At 43.4% G+C, this 24504-nt stretch overlaps 2 protein-coding genes across 8 annotated transcripts in view; both read right to left on the reverse strand.

Annotated features, from left to right (window-relative positions):
* Nucleotides 1-17476, reverse strand: part of SEC31B (SEC31 homolog B, COPII coat complex component) — a 43488-nt gene extending 26012 nt beyond the window's left edge. For 4 of the 7 annotated variants that reach the window (XR_009958951.1, XM_062580195.1, XM_062580194.1 and 1 more), the window contains exons 1-11: nucleotides 15093-15372; nucleotides 12897-12985; nucleotides 11133-11256; nucleotides 10093-10288; nucleotides 9248-9343; nucleotides 7959-8099; nucleotides 6853-6995; nucleotides 6501-6600; nucleotides 4377-4538; nucleotides 2225-2377; nucleotides 1286-1516 (exon numbers count right to left, since the gene is read on the reverse strand). Coding sequence is in view for 6 of the 7 variants with exons in the window: in XM_062580195.1 (XP_062436179.1) it covers nucleotides 1286-1516; nucleotides 2225-2377; nucleotides 4377-4538; nucleotides 6501-6600; nucleotides 6853-6995; nucleotides 7959-8099; nucleotides 9248-9343; nucleotides 10093-10288; nucleotides 11133-11256; nucleotides 12897-12975 (1425 nt within the window). In the remaining variant the exon portion in view is untranslated. Of the gene's footprint in view, nucleotides 1-1285; nucleotides 1517-2224; nucleotides 2378-4376; nucleotides 4539-6500; nucleotides 6601-6852; nucleotides 6996-7958; nucleotides 8100-9247; nucleotides 9344-10092; nucleotides 10289-11132; nucleotides 11257-12896; nucleotides 12986-15092; nucleotides 15373-16847; nucleotides 16930-17403 lie in introns of those variants that run through there. The other 3 variants (XM_062580198.1, XM_062580193.1, XM_062580192.1) reach the window with 2 other exon arrangements.
* A 2968-nt stretch (nucleotides 17477-20444) lies between these two features.
* Nucleotides 20445-24397, reverse strand: NDUFB8 (NADH:ubiquinone oxidoreductase subunit B8). Its single transcript, XM_062579946.1, has 5 exons — nucleotides 24295-24397; nucleotides 24046-24172; nucleotides 23421-23520; nucleotides 21508-21663; nucleotides 20445-20678 (listed from the first exon to the last, which is right to left on the reverse strand). Exons 1-5 carry the CDS (start codon nucleotides 24365-24367, stop codon nucleotides 20586-20588), a joined length of 549 nt encoding a protein of 182 aa, XP_062435930.1. The 5' UTR covers nucleotides 24368-24397; the 3' UTR covers nucleotides 20445-20585.
* Nucleotides 24398-24504: the final 107 nt, after the last annotated feature.

Consider the following 24504-nt stretch of genomic DNA (forward strand, 5'->3'; position numbering starts at 1 on the left):
GTTATAATTGTGATATAAAGGTGAAATTGGAGTTCACACATAGTTATAGTGGAGGTGTAGCTGGGTATCAGAGCTATGCCTGTGTGCAAATCCAGCACTCTTGGTCATTAATTCCCTGGATGCCTTGGAACTCCCCAGCTCATCTCCACATAAAAACAAGGCACTGATTTGAGACAACAGACCAACCTGCAACAGTGTGGTTATCTGAACTCTTAGCTGGAGCTTCACAACAAAGTATTTAACTAATTGTTACTTAAACTCTCCAGGTGGGAATTTCAGACATTTCCAGGGATTCCCACAGGTTGCACATTGCTAAATATCCATTTGTATGCTTCAGCGCGTGATTAACATCCTGAGAGGAGAATCTGTCCATCTAAGCAGCTCTCCTGGGCAGCGCTTACTGTAAAATTGACCAAATTAGTCAGTAATAGTCAGTAAAAACTGCCCCTGCAGGTACAGAAATGAGCATGCAAGGCAGTCTTGTACATGGTTAAGATGCTTGGTTTTTAATTGAAGGCAATCAATAGCAATGGATCTTGCATATCTTGACTGCTCTTACAGGACCATAGGACCACCAAATTTATTAGAACGAATAGTTTGAGGTATCTCATCCGATGCAGCTGAAAACACTGTTGCAATGACCCTTGCAATGGACATTTCTATCACCACCCAAAAAGCACCTTGTGCAAGAAACTCAATTCCATGTGCAAGCATTACCCTGTGCAAAAGATCCAAATTTTCCACCGCCACAGACATGAGTCCCTGAGGATCTGTGCAATACTATCAAGTAAGACTCCACTAGCCCTGCCTCACTGGAAGAGTGGTCACTTCTCACTACTGAACTCTCAGATACCAAATTGTCAACAGAACCATCAGCCTATGCAGAGCTGTAAGGCAGTTCTCATGCTGTCACAGCTCCCTCACTCCCTCATTATGAGATAGTCTCATTGCCCTTTTGGACTTTACTTTGAGAAATAATAGAGTAGAGCTCCACAGGCAGCAAATATAGTTGGCTGTAGGTTGAAATGAGAACATTCTGTCTAGTATATTGACAGGAAACCCAGAATAGTCCACCAAAAAGACTGTTCCAACTGAAAAAATAAGGCAGCCTCCAAAACCTGAACGGCCAAAGCTTTTCTTTACAGAAATAATTAATGAGGCTATCTAGTTCAGTTTAAAATCTTGAAGAACAGGAATATATATAGCTATAGAGGAGCATAATGGGCACATTCCACCCCAGGAATGCAAAAGAAATGATATCTGGGTTTCTCCACAGCCATACTACCTTCAGGAAGTTCCAGAGGTTCTCATCAAACTGCAGCTTGGCTGTCTGGATCTTAGCCTTGCAGTACTCAAGGAGGTTCCCTGACTGTAGAGCCATCTGCAGTTCCCTGGATCGGACTAGGAACTCTGTTTCAGTAGTAACTTGACTGATGAACACCTGGCGTTGGCAAGTCTGCTGCACTTGCTGTCCAGGAACTTTGGTAAGACCAAAGGTAATCAATTTTCCCCCAAACTGAGAAGGACAAAGGAAGACACAGTAAGTATTCTCGTAAGTGAAAGCAAAAGCAACTCACTCAGCTTTTCATTTGCCAAAATTGACTCAAGTTCCAGCCAAAATCACAAAGAACACAGTCACATGTGCATGTATTTTAGTGACACTGAAGGAGCTCACATCACAGTCCCTTCAGCTGAAGGGCTAGTAGTCCTCACTGACAACTGTGACACTTATGTATGAGCTGCCAGGCATAGCCAATGGCAAATCCCAGAGAGACACAGAGGAAGAAATACTGTCTGGAATTGTTCTTTTCCGAAACAGGCAGACTGCACTGATTAAAAACCATAATGTGAATGGCAGACACTAGACAGACAGAGGAAAGTGATTGAAAATTACATACATTGACAGAAAGGAGAAAGACAGAGAAGGAGAATAGGAATGCATGTGTCACAGCATACAAGGAAAGGATTTATGAGCTTTCCTTAGCTCCATTAACTCCTACTTATAAACTCAGATGCTCTGCTAGAGGATTCTTTTTTGTTTGAAACATATCAGAACATAGAGAAAGAGAGCTTCTTTGCAAGGGACACCATGCCACATCTTATGCAGGCATTAAAAAGAGTGAATACCAGGAAAATAAAAAGGTTTCTCTTATTAGAGAAATGGATTGCATCACAACAAGAAGGATCTATTACATTTTCAGCAAAGGATGCTCTATTTACTTACTGCAAATGAAACCCCCACAGGCCTGCAAATCCACCTGGGTGGCTTTTTTAATGGTGGAATCAAGGTTGTCTGAGCTACTTGCTCTGGCACCTGCAGAGGAGGAAGGGTCTGTCCTGTGCCAAAGGGATCAAGGCTGTTGAAGGAGGAGGAGATCTAGGATCAAATGGAAAAGGGGGCAAGATATAATTCCGCTCCTCTCTGTATGGTGTAAGTACATTCAACTATTGCTTAGTAATTAGTTACCCTCCCTGCTGATGAAGAAAGAGGCTATTACTCTTCTTCCTGGAAGACCACCAAACCCGTATGTGAGAGAAACAGTATTTCCAAACAGTTCTGGAAATTATTTCTTCAGCAAGGTTCACCTTGAGAGATTTTAAAGTAAATTTTCCTTAGCAAGATGAAAACTGCCTAATAAACACTGGCCTGCCACCCAGCTCATAAACACAGGAGTTATAAAATTACTTGTTTTATGCAAGTCAGCGATTACATAGTCAAAAGTTGCCCAGCTTATTTCTTCTGCTGCTCATAAAGGAATGCTGACTGCCTTTCTGTTGCTGGGGTATTTTGAATGTGTCAGTTTTAAGGACTGTTTCAAGCTTTTATAGCACATCAGATGAGGTTTGTGAAATAAACCTCTTCAGACTTTCTTGCCTAGACGTGAGTGTGTCAGAAGTGGCCCCATTCTTGATTTCTGACATTTAGGAAGTCAGTGACTATATATACACAATGCTGCTTGCAAGCGTTTGCAGTTAACACTGCTGACATCGATCTGATGTTTGCAAAGCAGAACCCCATTCAAGCTTGACTGTATCATAGGACATAGGTCCAAAGAATGACTGACTGGCATGCCTGAAAGGAAGCAACCTAAGTTTGAGCAAGGTAAGGTTGCCAAACAAAGAATCACAGGCAAGGCCTAGATGCTTTGTCCTTCAAGTCACTGAATCACTTGAGTGGAAACTAATTCTCAAACAGATCATTTGCTAGGGAAACAGCTTATACTTAACAGATCACTCCCTCTAAACCTTTAAAAATAAATACACACTACAGAGGTACCAGGAGCATCGGAATGAAGATCTTTGTCAAAGAGTTTCTGTCCTGATACCATGAAAAACAGGGGACAGAGAGCTTAAGAGTCACAAACTCCCTTGTCTCTGTAGCTATTGTCATCATCTTCTACTTCGGACTTATTTTATATTCTATTTATCTAAGAATTGTCCTAGCCTTCTATTCTCCAGTTTCAAAATGTGGAAGTGTGGTCAGATGCACATGAAGAATACACATAAAGAAAATTCTCCATAGGTTATATAAATCCTTAATCTCTTATGGCTGTTGCTTCATAAAATATTTTGTCTCTTGCAAATCCTTTGAAACTGAACTCGGTCAGCTGTAAATTACTACATAAATAACACACTTATATGTATTCTCTTAAAATCTGTATTATAACACATTTTTTTGGCTGAGAAAGAGGGAAGGAATTAAAAGGCTAGACACCAGATCAAAATTAAAAATTTAGACAGCATTGGCATTTAATTTGATCAGAGTTTGGTCATCTATTCATCAGCTAAATAATGGGTTTCATTTTCAAAATATTAACTTGCTCCACGTTACAGTCAACTGACTTGGGGTAAATTACTAACTGTGGTTTACAAGCCTTTTTTTTTCTTTTTCTTTCTTTCTTTCTTTTTTTTTTTTTTTTTTTTAAGATCTTCTTCTGAGCTAATAAAGCAAAATTCATTGTATTACTTAATATTGGTTTTTTTAATTTCAATTTAATGGCAAGAAAAGCTTGTTGCCCTATTAGCTATGCTGCTTTAGTTTTGGTCCAGTAGTATTCATAGAATACTTGTATCATCAAAACTCCACTTGATTTTGGTTTTGTTTATGTACTTTAGCAAATTTTACATGAGATACTGAGAAACTTCTTTATCAAGAGGCAATCTAGACCTACAAGCCTTTTGAACTTGTGTGGATATTAAGTCCTCACCTATATAGCTTCTGGTTCTCACACATCATACAGCAGTACACCTTCATGGATAAGATTGCTGCATTACTTAAAACCATACTGTTACATGGGTGTACTTCTCACACTCTCAGAAGCCAGATTGAAAAGCTGCCAATGCTTCAAGCCATAACATATCCACAAGGACTTTACCTTGTCAGCCTGAGTCTTCTGTTGAGCTTCTAAACTCCCGCCCATAACAGAATAAATGTTGATCCACCCATCAAATGTGGCTGCAGAGAAGACTGTGGGGTTCCTAGGGCACCACTGGACATCAAAGCACCACTGACTCCGAATGGGCAACTCATAAACCACCTATCACAGAAAGAGAAGATAAAAGCACATGACACAAGCATAGCCCCCGGTTCTCTCCAAATTACTTGTCTACAGCAAGTGTGTATCTTATTTATATCTCACCATATATAAAAGTCTTATGTATAAAAATTTTTGCTTCTTAAAGAGTTGCAATGCATTGCACCATTTCCATTTTTATAGAAAGCCATAAAAAGCTGCTAAACAATATTCTGATTGTGGAATAAAATAACAAGCAACAAGTCAGTGTTGCTCTTCTTCTAAGTATTAGTGTATCAGAGTGCCGAAATTGTTGCATCTGCTGGTAACTCAGAGAGACACATCAAAAAAACAATGGCCAGAAAAACATAAGCCAATAGGCAAAAAAGATGTAAGGAGTAAGAACGCATAAACCAAAGGGATTGACTGGAACAACAAATTTAATGGGGATAATGAAAGGCTACAGGTTAAGAAAAGTAGATTGGCAAGAGAATTACAAAGGGTATTTTAGCCAATAGGTTTCTGGTCTAGCCCTCAAAAATCCAAAGTTCAATTCCAGGGCCAATCGCAGACTTCCTGCATGATGTTCGGCAGCTCATTAATATAACCATGACTTTAAACCTACAATTTGTAAAATGGAGATTTCATCTATGCCTCAAAGGTAAATAGTATTCCAGGACACAGAATCCTAACTTTCTTTTCATGTTTCTGTGCCTAGAAATACGATTTGTGTTCTCTGCTCCCAAGCGTACAATTTCGTCTTGGCCTTACATTAAAAATAGATTGCTAAACACAACAACAAAAAAACCCCAAACATTAAAAAAACAGCTTACCACAAGACCAGCCATTCTATATAATTTCCCTGTCCTTACTGTTCAGAACCATCCTACTTTCTGTATCACCTGAAAATTTTCAAATCACTGCTAAAGATTGGCACTAAGTAAAGAACAGACTCCTCACAATAATATCTGCATAGAATTCTAACACAGCTTTGGACCCTGCAAATCTACAGCAGCATGCATATAAAGACAACCCACCTCTACTAAAATTGGCTTTTCAGTTCTTCTCCTAAAACATAGTGAAATGACTTTAGTAACAAATAGACACCAGGAGAATTTCAGAGTCAGATTCTCTTCCAGCCATTAGACATCTGTACAGAGTGAGCATCAAAACGCATGAAACCACGAGAGCAGCATTACATGCCTTTTACAAAAATGGTTTAACTGTTTTCCATGTCTCCAAGTCAAAGGTGGTCAGCTCAGTGAAATTGTCCCATGAGATGCGTTTGGCCTGGGGCTCCCAGCTGGACTTTGTTAATATTGTTACTTTTCCCATGCTATCATCAGGATCAACTGAGTGAATTTTGTTCAAAGTTCAAAATTCAGTTTTATCCAGAAACTTAGCATTGAATGAATAGGTGTGAGAGAAATTTTTGCACAGCCTTATTTTGAATGTTTACAATTGCTGTGATGCCCAAATATTTCAAAGATGGTATTTGAGATACATGACTAGATAAACACATACATGTAAAACCCACTGTACTAAGAAGAAAGTTTGTACACATCTTTAGTTACATTGTTCTACTCTCAATGACCCTAACAAAAGCTCTTCATTCTCCTTGAAGCTTTCCCTCCAGTTTCTGAATATCCTAGGAGAAGGAGGAAGAAGAAACAAATGGACATAGCAACTACTGCATAAATGAACAAAATAACAGTAATCACAATTAGCTGAAATTGAGTTTTAGTTAAAGTTTTCTTCCTTCTATGACCTCTTTATGTAGGTAGAGGAAATATCTGAGAATATCTGTTGTTTTCAGTCTGGACATGGACAACAACCTCATTCTCTCCAGACAGGAAGAGTGCAGAAGACAAATTGTAGGAAATGACACTGGTACCCCATAGGAATATAGAGAAGAGAAACATGCATGGCATGGTACACAGCTCTGCATAAAGCACACAAAGTGTACTTCTAACTATGGTTACGTACCTCCCCCATACTTGGGTTCCAGCACAAAATCCGGTTGTCTTTGGCACTACTCAACAGCAGTTCAGGGTCAGCCTGGCACCAAGAGACAGACAGAACTCCCCTAAAATAGGGCAGAAAGAAAATACAGTCATATTTCATACCCAAACCACCTTCCTGTCCTGTCAAGACAACAGTAGAATATAATTGTGCGTAAGCTCAAAAATGCTGGTTCTCATCCCTGCCTGAACCAGACCAACTGGGAAAACAAAGCAGCCTGTAAAAACATCATAGCTTGCCAAAACTCAGTCTCCCAGTTGCCTTCCTTTTAAAGATGGAGAACCTTGAAAAGGCAATGTGACAAGCAGGCCCTTACCTCGTGTGCCCTTCCAGCTGGCTCAAAGGAGAGGTAGCAAAACGCAAGTCCCATATTTGGATCACTGGCAAGCGGTCATCCTCAGAGGAAAGGACTAGCTGAGTTGCAACTTCTGGGTGCCAGGCCATTCCTGAGCAATGCATCTAGCGACAAAAATAGCATGGGCTTAAAATTCAGCAATGCAGGCTGGCAACAGAGCAAATGGCCCAGAGCCACATTATTCTGCACCTAACCCTCCTAAAATGCTTGACATAAAGCAAGTCCAGCAAGGCCTTGCTGTGAGAAGCAAGTAGTTTTACCTTCTCTACAGAGCAGTGAAAGTTACTAACCCTATAGAAATTGAAGGACTAGTTCTAAGCTTTTTTTAGGAGAAAGAGTTGTGATTGCAACCTTTTTATTTATTATTTATTTATTGCTTTCTTTATTAGCCAGCAAAATATCTACTCCTGCAAAGGTTCGGGCCTTCCCATCTTCCTTGGATGTAGGAAGATTTCCTAACACATCCCTTTATGAACTACAACTCTACTGCTGCAAGGTCATATGAGCATCTGCCTATAGACACAGACACACAAAACCATAGATTTTCCTTCTTCAGAGGATGATTTGTATTAACAATTGTACCCTTCAAGGTCCAGCAACTTGTAACAGCTCCTGAAATAACAAATTGCTGCATTTATTTCCAGATTTCTATGCTTTAAAAGCAGTCAAGTGCTGGTTTGGAGTGGCAGCTATAGCATGGTAACAGCGTCAGTTATGCATACACTCGGCTGCCTCATGCTCTGACCCAGGACAAGAACTCCAAAGAGCAAGCTAGTATTTTGTTTCTACAGTCTACCTGCTCCTTGACTTCTCTCCTTCTCTTGCAAACAGAGACTCCAAGCACAGTTGCAGCAGCACAGAATTGCTAAAACTTAAGGATGCTCTGGACAGATCTGCTCCCACCCCCCACTATAGCCTTCTTATAAAAGCCTTCCTGTTCCAAGAGGACCAACCCCAACAGCTCCCACAACAAAAACACATCATCACTAGAGCCTGTGCCACTGCTTTGTGATCACTGAGGCAGCATGTTGAAGGCCTGTCAAAATCACAGTCTCTCCTCCACTCACTCTGTTGCTGTGATCACTGACTTTGATGATAGGCTCATTCTTCCTGAGGTCCCAAACCACGGCCTTGCCACTGGGGTGAGCGGAGGACAGGATATGCTGCACCTGCCTATTCCAGGACACCACACTGACGTCTTCGTGAGGCTGCCAAGATAGTAAAGACCACAGATCCATTATCCCCATGCTGAGGGAACATCAATTGCAGGATTCTATCATCAGCTTCACTAAGAGATTTGAGGATCTATAGATTCTTCTCTTCAATCTCTGATCAACAAACCGGAAATATCAGCAGCACTGTCAGAAAACAGTAGGGAGCAGTGGAGATCCTTTACACAGAAAGTCCAGTGAACAGTATAACTCCATAGGGGAGTTAGCACCCAGAAAAGCTACTTTGCATCTTGGGAGCAGGTATTAGATTCTACATCCGAGTTTGCCATGGACTGTTGGCCATTAGCCAAATGTGTCATAAATCATTAATTCCACAGTAAAGCAACAGATGCACATAGAACAGACTACAATATATTGAGATCAGGCTGCAGATCACAGAACATAGGTGTTTCTACCCTGACTCCTGGAAGAGAACTTAAACTGAAAGATGACCTTGTGCAGCATTACAAGAGTGCAGTGAGATGAACAATGAAGCATTCAAGGCTAATTCCTGTTATTGTATCTACAGCAACAAAGGAGATCAGCAAGGAGACAAACGGGAGGCTTACTGCAGGAAAACTTGGCCTACTTTTAAGCAAGCTTACTATGATTTTCCACTTTCAGGAGCTGATTGCCCTGAATAACATAATTAGGATCAGAAGATCAGAAGCTTCCCCCTACAAGCTCAGGAAACATTATCTGGAAATAATAGCCAAGATGCATTAAATGGCTCACTGGCTGTGCTGGGGATATTACTACCATGAGATATGAAAAGCTTCAGCTGAAACAGATTCATACCTCAGAAAAGGTCCAATAAGCCTTCTTAATCCATCATACATGTCCCAGTTGAATCACAAGACAAACCAGTCAGTAACTTGATTCAAATCCACAAAGCGCTTACCCATCCATGCAATGTGCATCCTTCCAGAGCTTGACAGCCTACCTGCCTCCCCTTTACACCACTCTTTCCACCTCCCCAGAATGAGACTGAGTAGTCAGTTCTGTTTCATCTTCCTCCTGAGAGAGGTCACGATGACTCCCCACTTCAGACAGTGAATACAGTAGGATCACTCCACACATACCATTTCATCTTGCTTACTAGATACAAAACTGCAGGGGTCTTGCCAAGAGGAAAACTGCTTTACCTGTGATTTAGCTCCTGGTGTCATAGGCACACTGAAGTTATTTAAGTCCCAGATGAAAATTTCAGCGTCATTGGCTCCAGAGGCCAAAAGATTACTCTATAGGCAAAGAAAAGCTTAGCTGAGTTTCCTGCTCAAGGGGAAAGAAGATGAACTTCTTAAAAATAAGCATAAGCAAAAAACCCAAAGCTCCCCAAACCAGAAGACAGCAACCATTGGCAAGCAGAAAGATGCTCACCAGATTATAAACCAAGCCCATTTCCAGTCTCCTTGCCTTCAGCTGCACCATGGTCGAGACCTGTTTTGTCTGGCAAGCTACATACGCAGGTGGCTAGTGTGATTCATCATGAAGCTCTGCCACAGCAGTGGAAGCCACACTCTCTGGCCAGTTGAGTTTTTGCACAAAAGACGTTTCTTCCAGGAAGATGAAAGCTTCCCACAGTGGGCTGCAACCAACTCTCTATTTATCTTTGTGCTACCTATGACAACTTGGGCTTGTTGACCAATTGCTTATATTGTAGTCTTTTCAAGTGTGATCAGAGCCCCACTAAATTAGACACCAAGTAAATAACAAAATATCCGATTTTAAATCTGTAATAGTGTAACATGCAACAGTATCACAAGACATCTTTTACACAGAGGTTAACAACTTAATCAAGGTCATTATGGAATTCAGTGAAAAAGCCATGAACAGAACTCAACTCTGTGTCCCAAACCAGTCCTGTATCACAACTACCATGCCTCTTCCAGGTTAAATCCATTCCTTCGGTTTATAAATTCGCATAAATATGGGAAAAACTCACGGTGGCTAACCTTCATTTAGTTACAAGTATCTTAAGGCGGCATACCTGGAAAGGGTTGAAATCAAGAGCTCGAACAGGGCCTGAATGCTTCTCTGATTGCCCAATTATAGGATCACTCTTTGAAGCCAAGATCCGGTGTGCACTATACATTGTCAGTACTCCGTTATCCCCTCCACCAATGATAACTCCAGAGGACTCAGGGGACTCATTTCCAAAGTTACCCCAGATCAGCTTATGAAACCTGAAGAAGGACAAAATGAAGCTAGCATAAGCCACAATATTCAGTGGAAGCCAAGACACTCTGCACTACTAAGAATCACAACCACATTCCAACCTATCAAACAAAAATATCAGCCTGTACCTTAAATAACTATCTCCTTTTGAAGACAACTGTGGTTCCTGCACTGAAAAAGAAATGAGTTTTCTTCTACTGCCTTTGGAAAAGGAAGTTACAATAGAAGGTGGAGGTGGGTTTTTTTGTTTGTTTGTTTTGTTTTGTTTGTTTGTTTTTGTTAAGGAGTTTAGGACTTCACATGGGATTTGGTGGCTGAAATCCTCTAAACTACACTACATGGACAGTTAGATCAGAGGACTATACTCTTTCCTTTCCAGCCTTCAAATCTGAAAAATATGTTTATTCACTGTAAAAGCCGCTAGTTACAAGTTAAGGGTAATTGTATTTTGCACTGGGTGCAAAGGTCACTGTCAAGTGCAATAAATCACCTCCTCTTAAAAAGCTGGAAGACAGGTTTTATTCTATTGCTGTGTTTTTTTAAAACTATGATTATTTCAAACCAAAAGCCCCAGCCAATTCACACAATACAGATGACTCTCCAGACTGACTACCATGTAAGTCCTCTTGGACTTCTCCACTAATCCATCTGCTGTACCTTTGCAAACACATTAAATACCCAGTATGATTTGTCTCAAACCAAGAATGCTCAGGTCCTTAAAGACAAAAGGTAAGCTGATTCCAAAAGACCACTTTATACCCAGAAAACATGATTTTGTCCTCTCTCCTTTCTTGTACTAGAAAAGCCCTTTTCAGTTCCACCAACTGATATGTCAGTATAAGCCTCTAGTACCTGTTTGAGGCAGGAAGGGTTCCTTTTTGCTTCATGTCCAGGGAAGGATCCCTGAAGTCAATCTCAAATATTTCCAAGGTGGCATTTGTACTGAAGGATGCATCCAGTTGCTGTGCAGATGTTCCTACCAGAAAAACAAGGGGGACACTTACAAGTAGGCACTCTTTCATGAACACAAGACACAAAAAGACACAAAAAGAGCAAGGCCTTAGCACTGCAATCAATCTTTCACCAATTAATCAATCCTTGACTGGCCACATCCTTGGTGCTGTACCTGCTCAAGGACAGGACGTGTCTGAATAGCTCAGATATAGGAGCCGAAAGTTAAGATAAAGACTTTCAAAGAAATCAGAACTTCAAGAAATTCTCAGCATCCAAGTCATTGATGCAAAAATATCTTTTTTTCTTTGGGGAGACACAAATTCATATATCCTCTTCCAAACAGCCACAGCCTCTGACAATAGGGCCTTATAAAATTACAAACACAGATGCATCATGAAACCCAGGTATAATTACGATCCCAAATACTTCTGTATGCTGGTCCACAACCAAGATCAGAAAGTCTTCATCAGACCTTCTAAACCTAATCTACATTAAAGGTTCTTCAAACTTAGCCACCTAAATGTGCACTGACAATGCACAGAGAGGTAGCACACATAATGATGTCTTCCTTACTTCTCCCTAGTTCACATAATAAAAGCTAAAAATAGATTTAAAATTGCCTAATGGGACATTACCAAGCAAACAGTCACCCAGTTACCACAGGGAAGCTTCGTAACTGTCTATAGGAGGGGAAGTGCCCAAGAGACCATAAAAAAAAAAAGAAAAGAAAAAAAAAAAGAAAAAAAAAAGAAAAAAGCAGTACAAATAATGAAACTACACAGCTTCTGCTCTAAAGCAGACTGAAGCCAAGGCCTTTGGTCTAACCAAAACTCTGGCCTTAATAGAGAAGTACAAAATAGACCATCCACCACAAAAGTAGCGATGTTGCTTTTAAGGCAACAGTTGAACTTTAGTCACATTCTCCTGACAGTCAGCCCTATAAAAAAAGCAAAAACAATATGGCAGCATTGTGCAACACGGGCAGGAAACAAAAGCTGGCTGATTCTCATGTTCAGCAGACAACTCAGGCCACCAGTTCCACACAGACACTAAACTCACCTACCGCCAACTCTGTGAACGTGCTCAATTTGAGCTTTAGGAAATAAAAGGTTTATTCTAATAGTGAATAATGAATAATATCAACAAAATGCAAACTTGAGGGTTTGCAGAAGTATTAAAAACTGAATGCAAGCAGAAACAAGCAACTTCAGGAAAATGAGATTTCTATTCTTGGACTGTCAAACCACATGATAGTGTCTGAAATCCAGAAAAGTGAAAGTACATTTAAATGGATGTGATCAGAATGAACTTTGCTCCACAGACATATCAAACAGGTAACCTTAATTCAATTTATTTTTATAGCAAGGAGGTGTTAGAGTCAGACATTTGAAGTGAACAGACTTAATCAGAAGCTAGATCTGAAAAGTCATGTATTCACCCTTTGAAAAAAATCATTGTCTTTAAGGAGCCAGGGACTGGCATAAAAATAATCCCCCACAAGTCACTTAAAAATAAAACAAAAAACCCATGAGGCTATAATATTTCTATATTTTCAGTATCTTGCTTCGAATTTTTCCGGCATTTACTAAATGATACAGCTGATACAATTCCACACAAACTGTGATTCATACTTTAATTTTCTTGAATTATGAAGAACTTTACCTGTTGCTAGATAAACAGGGTGGTTGTTTGCTGGACTCCATGCCTGAACAGCTGTTCGCTCAATTTCCTTTAGCTTCATTTTCCAGGCTCTAAAAGAAATTTTACACAGTGGTTAGAACACCCTGACAAAGTTAACATGAAATTAATCACCCTATTAACAAAATATCCCCCTTAGGATTGCACTGTGAAAACAAATGGCTCTCAATAGAGAAAAAATATTTGCTGCTTCCTGAGCTAGTGAATACAGTTTTACCGGGTGAATTGGTGTGTTTTGAAATTCATAAAAAAAATTATCACAGCTGTTTTATCCCAGATTTTCTTTCATACATAGCTCTCTTTTTCCTATACCCCAATTATAAGATTTTTAATAAAAAGGTCCATTTATAATATTTTAATAAAAGGAAAGGGATCTAAATTAAACAACATACTCAAGTCTTCAGTCCAGGCTGGTTTAAATCAGCTACAGAAATTCATCTAAACAAATGTCTTTGCAAAGCTCTGGTTGCTCTCTCTGAATAAGCTAATGTCAGTATATACCTAGGTAGAAAAGAAGCAGAAATAATCTCTGGACAGGCTAAATTCCAAGTAGCAAAGTGACGTGGCAACAGAAAACAAAGTACAATACTACCAAGTGCCAATTTAGTTACTGTACTTTGCTCTCATTCCTTTCAAAAAGCCCGAAGAAAAGAAAAAAAAATTTTACAAACTGAAGAAGAAAGTCAAATGGTAGGAGAAGGTGAATGATCCAACAGAAACTGTTGTGTTTCAATTTCAGCTTTTACAAAAAATCTTTATTAACTTTGGAGAGATCAACTGGCACCTACAAAATGGCAACAAAACTTCCTCATGTCACTCTAGAGGGATTAGTTATGCAGTAATGGAGCAGGATGATTTTAAGTCAACTTCAACAGTAGGCAGCCAGGAGGCTACAACACTGAATATAAAAACCACACTCAAACTGTTATTCTACATAAAGTCTCATTCTTGCTGAGGATAAAGCACTTAGCGCCTCTGGGCCCCAGGCTACGCCAGACCTTCCAGGCATTTCAGTAACATAAATAATACGTAATAACAATGATACCCAAACGGATGCATCATCCACAGGCTAGCAGGGTCATGCTCATGAGCAGTTCCTAAACCCTTCAAGTCTGGCTGTAGAGCAGCCTTCAAACTCTGGCTAAACAGAGCTGCTAACCATGCCTTCAGCTGCTATTATGCTGAATAAAGCAAAACTGGCAGTACACCAAAACACTATCTTGATAGCTCACTGTGATTAAACTCCCCTGGTTACTCAACACTGTTTGCCTTAGCCAGATAACAATAAAATCACAGTTTGCATCACATGGGCCTTCTGTTCAGATGCAGGGCTACAAGTGTCAATTTTTGACAGGCTGGCCTTACCCAAACCAGAATATACATGTTTATTCCTAGCCAAGTGCATAAACATAGCTTGCTATGGCGAGCCTATTGTCTGATCAAACCATATGAAAAACAGACTTCGAAGGAGACTTCAGTTATCTCGTGGCTTATATAAAGTTTTGGCCTCGAACTACCTGAAGCCAACAAAAAGGGGAATCTGGTTAGCATCACTCCTTGAACTTGGACATACTGACTAATAACTCGCATCAATTTTAGGGTTTCTTCTCCAACACCAATCAGAAAATAAGGATATCCTCTCTCCCCTCATGCACAACTCTTTCATTACAGGGCACGTTTGTTTGATTAGAATTTCTTTAATGATCGTTAGCATTAGCCTGCAGCAGAATCTCTCAAAGCTCAAAGTACCTACTCCTATTCTCGTATTAGCTTTATCCCAACTTAGCCAAGGCCCAGAGGAATCAGAACAGAACCCATGTATAATAACACAAGTACTACTATTTCCTCATGCAAGTGGAAAGACGAATTCCTCAGCATCACCATAACAGGCTTCTAAACAGATCTTATTTTCCTATCTTCCAGCACAACCTTGCCTCATATTCTCTAGGGCTCCATCAGATTCTCTTTGCCAAAAGCTCGCAGCCCCTGTTTACCTGTCTTCCACAACAGCACAGGAATCCCTTCCTGATCTGCTCCTGTTGTCAGCAGGGGGGAATGAAATTGTGCCCAGAAGGGGATGGGGGAACCTGTTGTCTATTACACAAAGCACTACTTGACTCCACTGATGCTGGGGAGCAGGACTGCTGGTATTTTACTTACCAGTCCCTTTCCTGACTCTTCTTCCTCCAATTACAATCCACCAGCCACAGGAGCTCGCTGTACAAGCACTCATCACTGTTTCTTGGCTTTTGAGAGGGCAACTCCTCTGCTAATCCATCAAAATTATGAGGCAATGGCCAAGAGACTTCTCCCCTCACCTAAGTTAATCAGCAAGGAAGCAGAGTGCAACCATCAGGAACCAGCTAGGTCAATGGTACTGACTCTCACATCTTTCCCTGAATGCTGGAGTGCTTGGGGGTACGGCTCACCCATGGGTCCCACTTGCATTTAACAGGCACATACAAAGTCAAGCCACAAAAACATGTAAACTAGTAATGATCAGTCGTCCAACTCCTCAACAGATGACAAAGCATTTTGCACAGAAAGTCAACGCTGGTGTTCCCATTTCACAAAATTAAGTCACAGGAAAGCAAACAAGGCACCTTTTAGTTTAGTTCTATGTTAACAGAAGTACTAGATCATATTTGAAAAGGTATAGATGTCCGTGGCCCTGAAGGCAAAGCAGCAGTTGTGCCAGACTTAAGACCCACAGAAGATGCGTAAGAAGCCAAAAGGTCATAGAATCCCATCTTCTCCTAAGCAGTTCAGCTCCATTGCAGCACCTCCTCTCCAAATCAGTGGGCTCTAAGTTTGGAAGGGGGGAAAAAAAAGAGGCTGATTTGAGTCTTAGTCCTCAAAGAGAGGTGATCCTTCCATACACTGAATATCTCTGTATCCAGTACCAGACTCATGACCCTTAAAGCAGAAAAAGCCCTTCTTTAGCAACCTCTTGTGGCCTCCTGATAAAAAATCACAAGCACTGCACTGTTCCATAAGAAAATTTTTAAGGAGAGATTGCCACCTGCTGTTATCTCCCAAAATAGCATCTAAGACTTCTGAGAAACCTCATGCTTTTCTCAAGATCTCTAATTAATTAATCATGACAATCCTACTCCTCCTTCTGCAAATAGGTATCTGATTACAGACCTAAGGCATTAACAAGCCTCACTCCCAATAGGAGTAACAGAACAGAAGGAACATTTCCCTGCAGCCCCCCTTAACCACAGTTTCCTTCCTTAGAAGGTAACACTGTCTGCAAAGCAAAATCCAGCAGGTCAGAGCATTCCCCACAACTGAAGACTATGGAGTACACAGCCAAGCAAGCGAAACTAAATGCAGACGCTCTCAAATCACGGTGGATCATGCAGACTGTGCTGACAGAGGCAGGAATTCCTCATCTATGCTAACCGGAAATACTTGTTGCTCAGAGTATATCACTAAAGACAGCGGTCGATGCTGGATTCACTAACTGAACCTGAGCGCTGCCATGATAATCATCCCTGGCACAACTCCAGGAAAGCCTTCTCTTTCTTTCACCACCCAAATACTGTCAATCTGAAATCCCTTCCTACCGACTTCCCCAGTCTTCCTGCTGCTGTTGGGCACCCAAATATTCCTCTTTGAGTGTTTCCTGCCGATACCAAACTTCCAACACAGCATGCTGAGGAAGCCCATAGCCTATTCTCCCTTTGCTGAGGGGGGAAACTTGGGCTGCAATGGACAGAAATGACTTTTCCAAGGTCATCCAAGAGACAAATGGCAACCCTAAGAATTGAAAGAAGCCTCTTAGCCATGACACTGGTTAAGAAGCAAACTACCCTACAGCCTCCACATGCCAGCATCAATTTAAAACCTTCACACTGCCCCTCCCCTTTGCGCTGATCTGACACTCCCCTTTCCCAGTCCTCCAACAACCTCGTCAGCCCGTTTCCATAAATGCGCGTTACAAATCCAGATTACAGCAGGCAGAAGGCACCGCGGCGCTAATCACAGCTAATGGTTGGGGCTTGCAGGGCGGGGCAGGGCTCCACGCGCTCCTTCGTGACAGCCACTGCGACACGCGAGAGGCCTCCGGCGCTGGGAGCGCACGGCAGAGCCACCGCTACCGCCCGCCCGCCCGCCGCGCACCCACGGGGGCGGCGGGGCCCCAGCACCCGCGGGGCCCCAGCACCCGCGGGGCCGCACGGCGCGTCCCGGCCGCGCCCGGCCCCCGCGGCGCCAGCCCGCCCCGCTCCCCGGCCCGCCGCTGCCTCCAGGTGCAGGGCTCGGTCCCGGCCCGGCGGCAACGGCCGCGGGGCCGGGGCAGGACCCCCGGCGCCGGGGCGCCCGCAGGCAGCGGCGGCTTCGCGGGCGCGGGGCCCGGACGCGCAACCCGCGGCGGGGGCCGGAGCCGGGGCCGCGAGGGGGCGGCGGCCGCCGGCGGGGCCGCGAGGGGGCGGCGGCCGCCGGCGGGGCCGCGCGCGGCCCTTACCGCTTCCCGGCGAGCCGAGCCCCGGCGGCCCTCGCAGACGAGCCCTCGCGACGGCGGCCGCCAGGAGCCGAAAAGGAGCCGCCCGCGAAGCGCCGCCCACGACACCGCCCCGGCGGCGTCAGGCAGCGGCGGCCCCGCCCGGGCTGACGGGCGCGAGCCGCTGCGGGGGGGGGGGGGGGGGGGGGGGGAAGAGAAGGGGCGAGAGCCGTTAAAGGGGGGGGGGGGGGGGGAGGAGGGGCGAGAGCCGTTGGGGGGGGCGGGGGGAGGGGAGAAGGGGCGAGAGCCGTTAAGGGGGGGGGCGGGATACCGAGGGCGTTTCGGCGCTGAGGGCAGGCGGCCCCTCCGACCCCGGCCCCTGTGGGGCTTCCTCGGGGTCTCCTGGATTTCCAGGCGGTACGTCCATAGCCATAGAGCCCCGCCCGGGAGCAGGCGGGTTCGGCCCCGGCCTGGGCTTCGCCATCGCAGCGGAAGCCTTCGTCGCTTTTCCTGAACTTCTTCAAAAAAATAATTGCAATCTGGTGAAGCAACAGGTGAAGCCTCTGAGCTTGGAAAGAGCCTCACGGCTGAGTAGAACAGGTCATCAGCAAGGTACCCTGAAAGTACACGAGGAGGAGGAGAACCCACGTTTCCAGAGGTTTATCACTACCACCGTGGTCCTTTCCCATCGTTCAGCAGAGATGTAGGACTAAAATTCAGATCTACTTACAAGTGGTAGAAATTGTATAGCATTTATTGCTTCCCTCTGTCCCTTTTCATTTTTTTTTCCAACTACTGAACAGCACCTATTACAGCTTGAATCAGTTGTTTCCATACCACCAGTATCGTTAGGAGCAAGCCCGGTCTTTGCATCTCACGTGCTTCCTAGCCAAGGCGATCTTAGACACCTTTTGCATTTTTAAGACACTTGGATTTGCTCCACCCATTAGGCTAATACCTGCTTCATTCTTAGGCCAAGGATCACCACAGCTAAAACCAGGGCTTGTTACCACCTAAGTCACTTCCCTGCAAGGATCTGCACCCCCACTACAGCTTTCAAGCTCCAAATTTAAACCCTTCTGATACAGCATACAGGAAGGAAAGGAACGTGGCATAGCATAGGCAAAGGATATTTATTGCTAAATGCATTTTAGCTAGCAGAAAAAAAAGAAAGAAAAGAAAAGCCTTCAGACATTCTTCCCTCACCTTTCTTCCCTTTTTTGAGGGGAAGAAAAGGATTTGTCCACATTACATAATAGGCAATCTTTTTTTCTTTCATTCATACCTTTCAAGTTGTTATTGCCTCTCAAAGCAGAATCGCATTCTTAAGGATTTCTGAACCATATTCTCTGCCCTACCCCTTATGCTTTCCCCATGAAGAAAAATGTCATCTACTAGTGTAAGTTACTGGTTGGAGGTGCACAGGGTACGACATCTTCAAAGGCAGTGGCAAACACCCTTCTGGGCAGGGCAGCCATTTGGAATGTAGTACAGTAAGGTTCAGGATTATGTAATTCTTGTGACATTATTTTGCATAGATCAAAATAGAGTTCAAGACTTGCCACCTATTACTGCCATGATCTTTTTCACTTTAGCACAAGACAGTCTCAAGACATTGTATACAGTGTCGTCACAGAACAATATCCTCTAACAGCTGTGCTTGGCATGGAATGGTAACAATTCTTATTAAAGTATGCCTAAAGAGTACTTTCCTGTGCATAACACTTTGCACCAGAAGTCAGTTTTAAGGCACCTGCAGCTCAAAACATATTTCAAAAACCCTTCCGTGGGAAAGGAAAAATGCATCATGTGTAACTTATAAATATTTCTATAACTAGGATACAAGGTGACAGCTTACAAAAGCCAGGAGAAATGGTTACTGCTCAGTACCTCCAAGGAGGTTAGTTTTATTTAAGCATAAATATTTGAATATCCTAACACTTAATAATCATTTAATTCCCTTAAATATACACCCATATAGGAACTGCCACATAGGAGTCAAGAGAGCTGTCCTTTGGAATCTGGAGTTTAAAATTGTTATAGACTGGGAATTTGTGAACAACACTTTTTCAAAATGCCTGCCCTCTTAAGAAGGCACCAAACTACATGAGTCATGACAGGATTTTCAAAGGGAAGCACAGCACCTAATTTATAAGCAGCACCAGGAAGAGCTCAAGCCCTTAGTATTCTGTGATCCCCTACTCCTACAACTAAGCAGCAGGGCCTAAGACACAGCAACAGGGGAATTAAGAGAACTTTCACCATACTGAGAGTATTATCTTTCTGTAATAGAGGGAAAGGCTTATGTGAATGGAAGGGTGGAGCTGAAAAGTCTAGGAGCTTAATTAAATCATATGGATAACTTGTCCAATTTTGAACTACAGATGAAGCCACAGGAGGCCCTAGAACAATGTTTTGCAGCAAAACTGGCACACTTCATGATCAGACATAACCACAACACTGGTGGGCCAGCTCTGGCCCTGTAACAGCCAGCTTAGGTGTGTCTGTTCTCTTGGAATGAGAAACAAAGCTCAGGCACAGCAAAACAGGTCCAGCCAGAGTGGGACTTGCTCCATAGCCTTGCTGTATCACTGTTACAGACAGCTCCACTGTCAGTTTCAAGTCATGCACAGCAAGGCTCTGTGCCTCACTAGTGTTGCCCGCTGGTTTCATAAGCCTCACTTATCCGAAGAAGGGGCCAGAGACAAATTCCAGTGAGGAAGGACAGTTATTCATATGGTACGTGACTCCCAGGTACCAGACCTGAACAGTCTGGTTCTGCCTGTCACTTCACATCAAGTGAATACATTCGAGCTCCTCAATTCCCAGCAGCACCTGCAGTAAGCTGCTTGGTAATAGGTGGCATTTCCTACTGAATAGTTCAGGCTTAGCCAAGGAACACTTGTGCACAATGTGTACACACTAGCAGCAGTCCTAGGACCGTACTTAAAGAGGAACTGACTGTGCCTCCACAGACATTAGCCTGTTTAGAAAAACGGCCGTGGTCATTTAATTTCATTGGCTATTGTTTAGCCTTCTCAAACCAACAGAAGACAACCAGCACAATAGGTATCATCAATATATTTCACTGCAGTTAGCAGTTAAATGTTGAAGAACAAGCATTAACATAAGCCACAGTGAACACTAAAGAAGATGCCATTCCAAGTAGAGCTGACACAGGATGAACTCTGCACTTCCAACAACTTTCAGATTTCATAGTGCTTCACCTCTGGTGGCTCTTTATTCGGGTCTCCTCCTCTCTCCAGATATAGGTTATTGAAGGGATATTGCTTCGGTCCCTACAAAGACAGACAGATATGAGCCCAAATTTACTATATTCAAACAAGCAACTCACAGGAAAAGGGAGGAATGCCTTCGCACATACAATCAAGGCCTGTCAGTTACAACTTAAGTTCTTATTTCTTAAGTGCTTCAGTAGTAATAGTAGAGCCAGGAGGAAAGTCTGTAAATTCAGAGATGGATAGAGGTCTTTCAAACAAATTCATGTCCTTTAACAGAAACATCAAGATAGTCTCACACTTCACTTGGTTAAAACCAACAGTTCATCGCACCGCATGAAGATAACATATTGCAAAAGTCACACATATGTTCAGACTTACTCATCAAAACTATTCCAACTGACCAAGATCATATAAGATGCAACTAAAAACACCAGCCAGGAAAAGAGAGAGTATATTAAGCATTCATCTTTAACACCACAGAAGAAGTGAAAACTACTTTATAGAAAGATGGGACACAGGAAGGGCCTCTATGCAGGTGGAGTCTACTGGCCTAGACAAAGAGGAGAAAGAAAATGCATTTCAGACACACAGGTAAAGCGAATGCCTAGGACAGAGAAGGAAAACTAAGTCAGGTAATTTAAAATTAGCTCCATGAGAATGACAGCAATAGGAGAAATTTTTCTGTTCACTGTGAGACAGAACTTGTGCTAAACCAAGCCAGCCAAGGGAACAATTCAGTTTGGACGGGGCTGCTGCAGGAAATCCCTTCTCCCAACTTCTGCTCATAGCAGGCTTCACATTCACACTTGTCACTCAGCTTCAGCAAAACACTCCTGGAAGTGACATGCAATACAGCTACTTCCTTTTGCCCGAGAGCATCACTCACCACAGGCCTGTAAGAGGGATACATCTCTCCAACACCAAACATGATCAGCATGGTAGTCAAAAAGATAAGGAAATGTTTGCGCATGGTGTGCCAGGGAACTGGAGTGGGAGATGTATCAACGCGGTTCCGAATATACATGTCGAAGTCCCAATGCATCTAAAAAACATAGGAAAAGGCTATACATTTACCTAGCAACACTCAACCCACTTCTCCCTAGAAAATAAGTGTTTTACACCATTCAGATTCACAAAACTGCCAGAAGCAGTTTCATCTGCACCTCACAACAGGACATAAAGCCACATGAGCCAGAGTGATTTACCTACAGCCATAGCAAGTCGTTGCATATAAAATCCAGGACTCCAAATTGCAGCATATGTTCATACCAGGCAATGATGCTTTATTATTGTTCTAAAATACCAGCAGCTTTTCTTACACATATATAAGAAATAATCACTCCACCTTACATTTCTTCCCCTGCTGGTAGTGAGAAGGCATGGTAGAAATTGGTACTCTGGCTTATGGAAGTCAATCACACATCCAAATCTAAGCAGCATTGTTTCTTTAAAGAAGCAGCCTCTTGCCACTTGGAAGCTGGTTCCTCAAAACGCGAAGAGCATCCGTCACTGTTACTCCATGACAGGAGAGGAGCACGATTGAGAGCTGGCTAATGCTCTCCTTGATTGAGTAGGAGTACATTTAAACGTCTGTCTCCATACAGGAAAATACAAAGCAAAGTCCTGTGCTCTGTCCATTGTCTCCTTTCACATTAAAGAAAGCAGAAAACTCATTAACGTCTAGCTTAAATACTGTGTCTAGCTCCCTAGCTGCCCATTTTGCATACGCAGCCATTTGCTGTCAGCCCAGGAAAGCCAGACTCCAAGCAGAATTCAGTTGCCTAAACAGTCATGTACTGACATCTCAAATGCACCAGCATACTTTCCCTGATCCTCAGCTGCCAACCCCACATGGAAGTCTCAAATACCCTACAGCATGCAAGAGGTATTAAAAATCTATACTTAGGCAACTGAACCTTGCCTTCCAGGTTATAAAGCCATCTCTAATAAGCAATGATATATCCAGGAAAATGTGGAGGGTTCTGCTGTTTTCTAGCACTTTTTCAAAGCTCTGTAATAACTAGGAGTTATAAGCAAAAGCCACTTCTTACAAATCAACACCTTATCCCATCTCAAGGGCAGGGGTACCTGCACAAGTCTTCCTGTGCCAGGCAGCACAAGAATCACAAGGGTTTTCATGTGATTGCTTCTACAGTTATTACAATAAGGACTTTGAAACCTGCTCTATGGTACACATGCTATGATCTTCTTGCATGTTTATATTAGGATATATATTACCTATACATGCTTACATTCCCTTTTACTTCTAGTAAAGGGAGGTCAAAGTAATTATTAAGTTAAGTATTCACGGTTAGATTTCAGTCATTCATAGAAACCCCATGCACTACCTGGAAAGTTATTCCTGACAAGAATCTGAGGAACTTAGAGCACCTAAAGTAACTTTTGAAATCTACTTGCTCATTTCAATTAAGAATATCCTAGGGACTTTGTTTTGGAAATGGCCACCTCATTTCTATTCCAAAACAATCCTAAAGCTACACCTATAGGACAAAAAACTTTAATACTGGCTTTTTAGCTAAGTAATTCAGAAATAAGCTCTGACACTTAGCCAGATCAGACAAAAGAAATGACCAACATTTCACATTCCTACAGAGAAAGCTAATTTGAAAAGCTACTTATGTTAACATTCCTTGAGCCCTCAAAACAATAATTTACTCTGAGGGCCATGGTCTATTTTTTTTCCCCAATTGACTGCTATCTGTTTGCTTTGGAAATACCTTCCTGCATTGTAAAAGTAGCATTGATTAGCAGCTCGGAAACATCTGCTAGCATTCCTACCGGCTGTCCCCAGTTATGCCGCATGTCTTGCTGGTCCCACTGGTACCAGGGGTCTCTCTCATGAAGAGATCGATCAGGGAGCTTAGGATAGTCACCATACCTATGAGAACCAGACAAAAAAAAGAAAAAAGAAAAAAAAAGTATTAGTTTCTACAGATCTTGTGCAAAACATTATAGGTTTATTAAAATAAAAGAACAAAGCAATATATTTTTAGTTTCTGTAGCTCCCAAACTATAGCATATACATATTTTAAATGCATACATTCAACTAGCACAACAGCTACCAGCTCGATATCAGTCATTGTAACAAACACAGTTGCTTTTTTAGGCTATGCTGTCTGGAAAAAAACGCAAGCTTAACTGAAATATAGATCCTTTTCTGTCCACCACTCTGCACACTTCATAATACTCCCCAACACTTAAACGTCTCTTTAAATCTTTGTTCCCGAGTAGGATTTCTGCCTGCCCCCCGCAGCCCTGCGTTACAGCAGCACCTGCAGCCTCTCACACCGCATTTCCCCCGCAGCGGCCTCCCCTCCGCTCGGTTCGCTCTGGTTTTAAACGCGCTCAGGCGTGCCTGCAGCGAGGCGCCGCAGCGGCCGGGGCTCCCGCGCCCGCAGCTCACCCGAAGCCGTCGTCGGGGTACGGCTCGTAGTCCTCCACCCGCATGTTGTACTTCTTGGCGGCGGCCGCCCGCTCCTCCGGCGTGCGCGGGTACGGGCCGGGCATCAGCTCCTTGGGCAGATCCGAGGCTGCCGGGAGACGCACGGGGCAGGGTGGGCGCCGGCCGGGGCCCCGCCGCAGCCGCCCCAAGGACGGGCCGCTCCCGCTCCCCCTCCCGCCGCCCCCCCCGCCGCCGCTCGGCCCCGCTGACCTGCCCGCGCCCCCGCTCGCAGCCGGGCCGCCGCCCGCTGCCAGAGGACACCGCGCACCCTGGCCGCCGCCATCACCGCCTCCAGCGCGCAGGCGCCGCGGACGGTGGCCGGCCGGGACAGAAAGGCGCGGGGCGGCGTCGCTAGGAAACGCGGCGAGCGTACCGAGGAGGAATTGCAGACGCTGCCTTCCGTACGCAGGGCAGCATCTC

The sequence above is a fragment of the Rhea pennata genome, chromosome 7 (genome assembly GCF_028389875.1).
Source record: "Rhea pennata isolate bPtePen1 chromosome 7, bPtePen1.pri, whole genome shotgun sequence".
Taxonomy (NCBI): domain Eukaryota; kingdom Metazoa; phylum Chordata; class Aves; order Rheiformes; family Rheidae; genus Rhea; species Rhea pennata.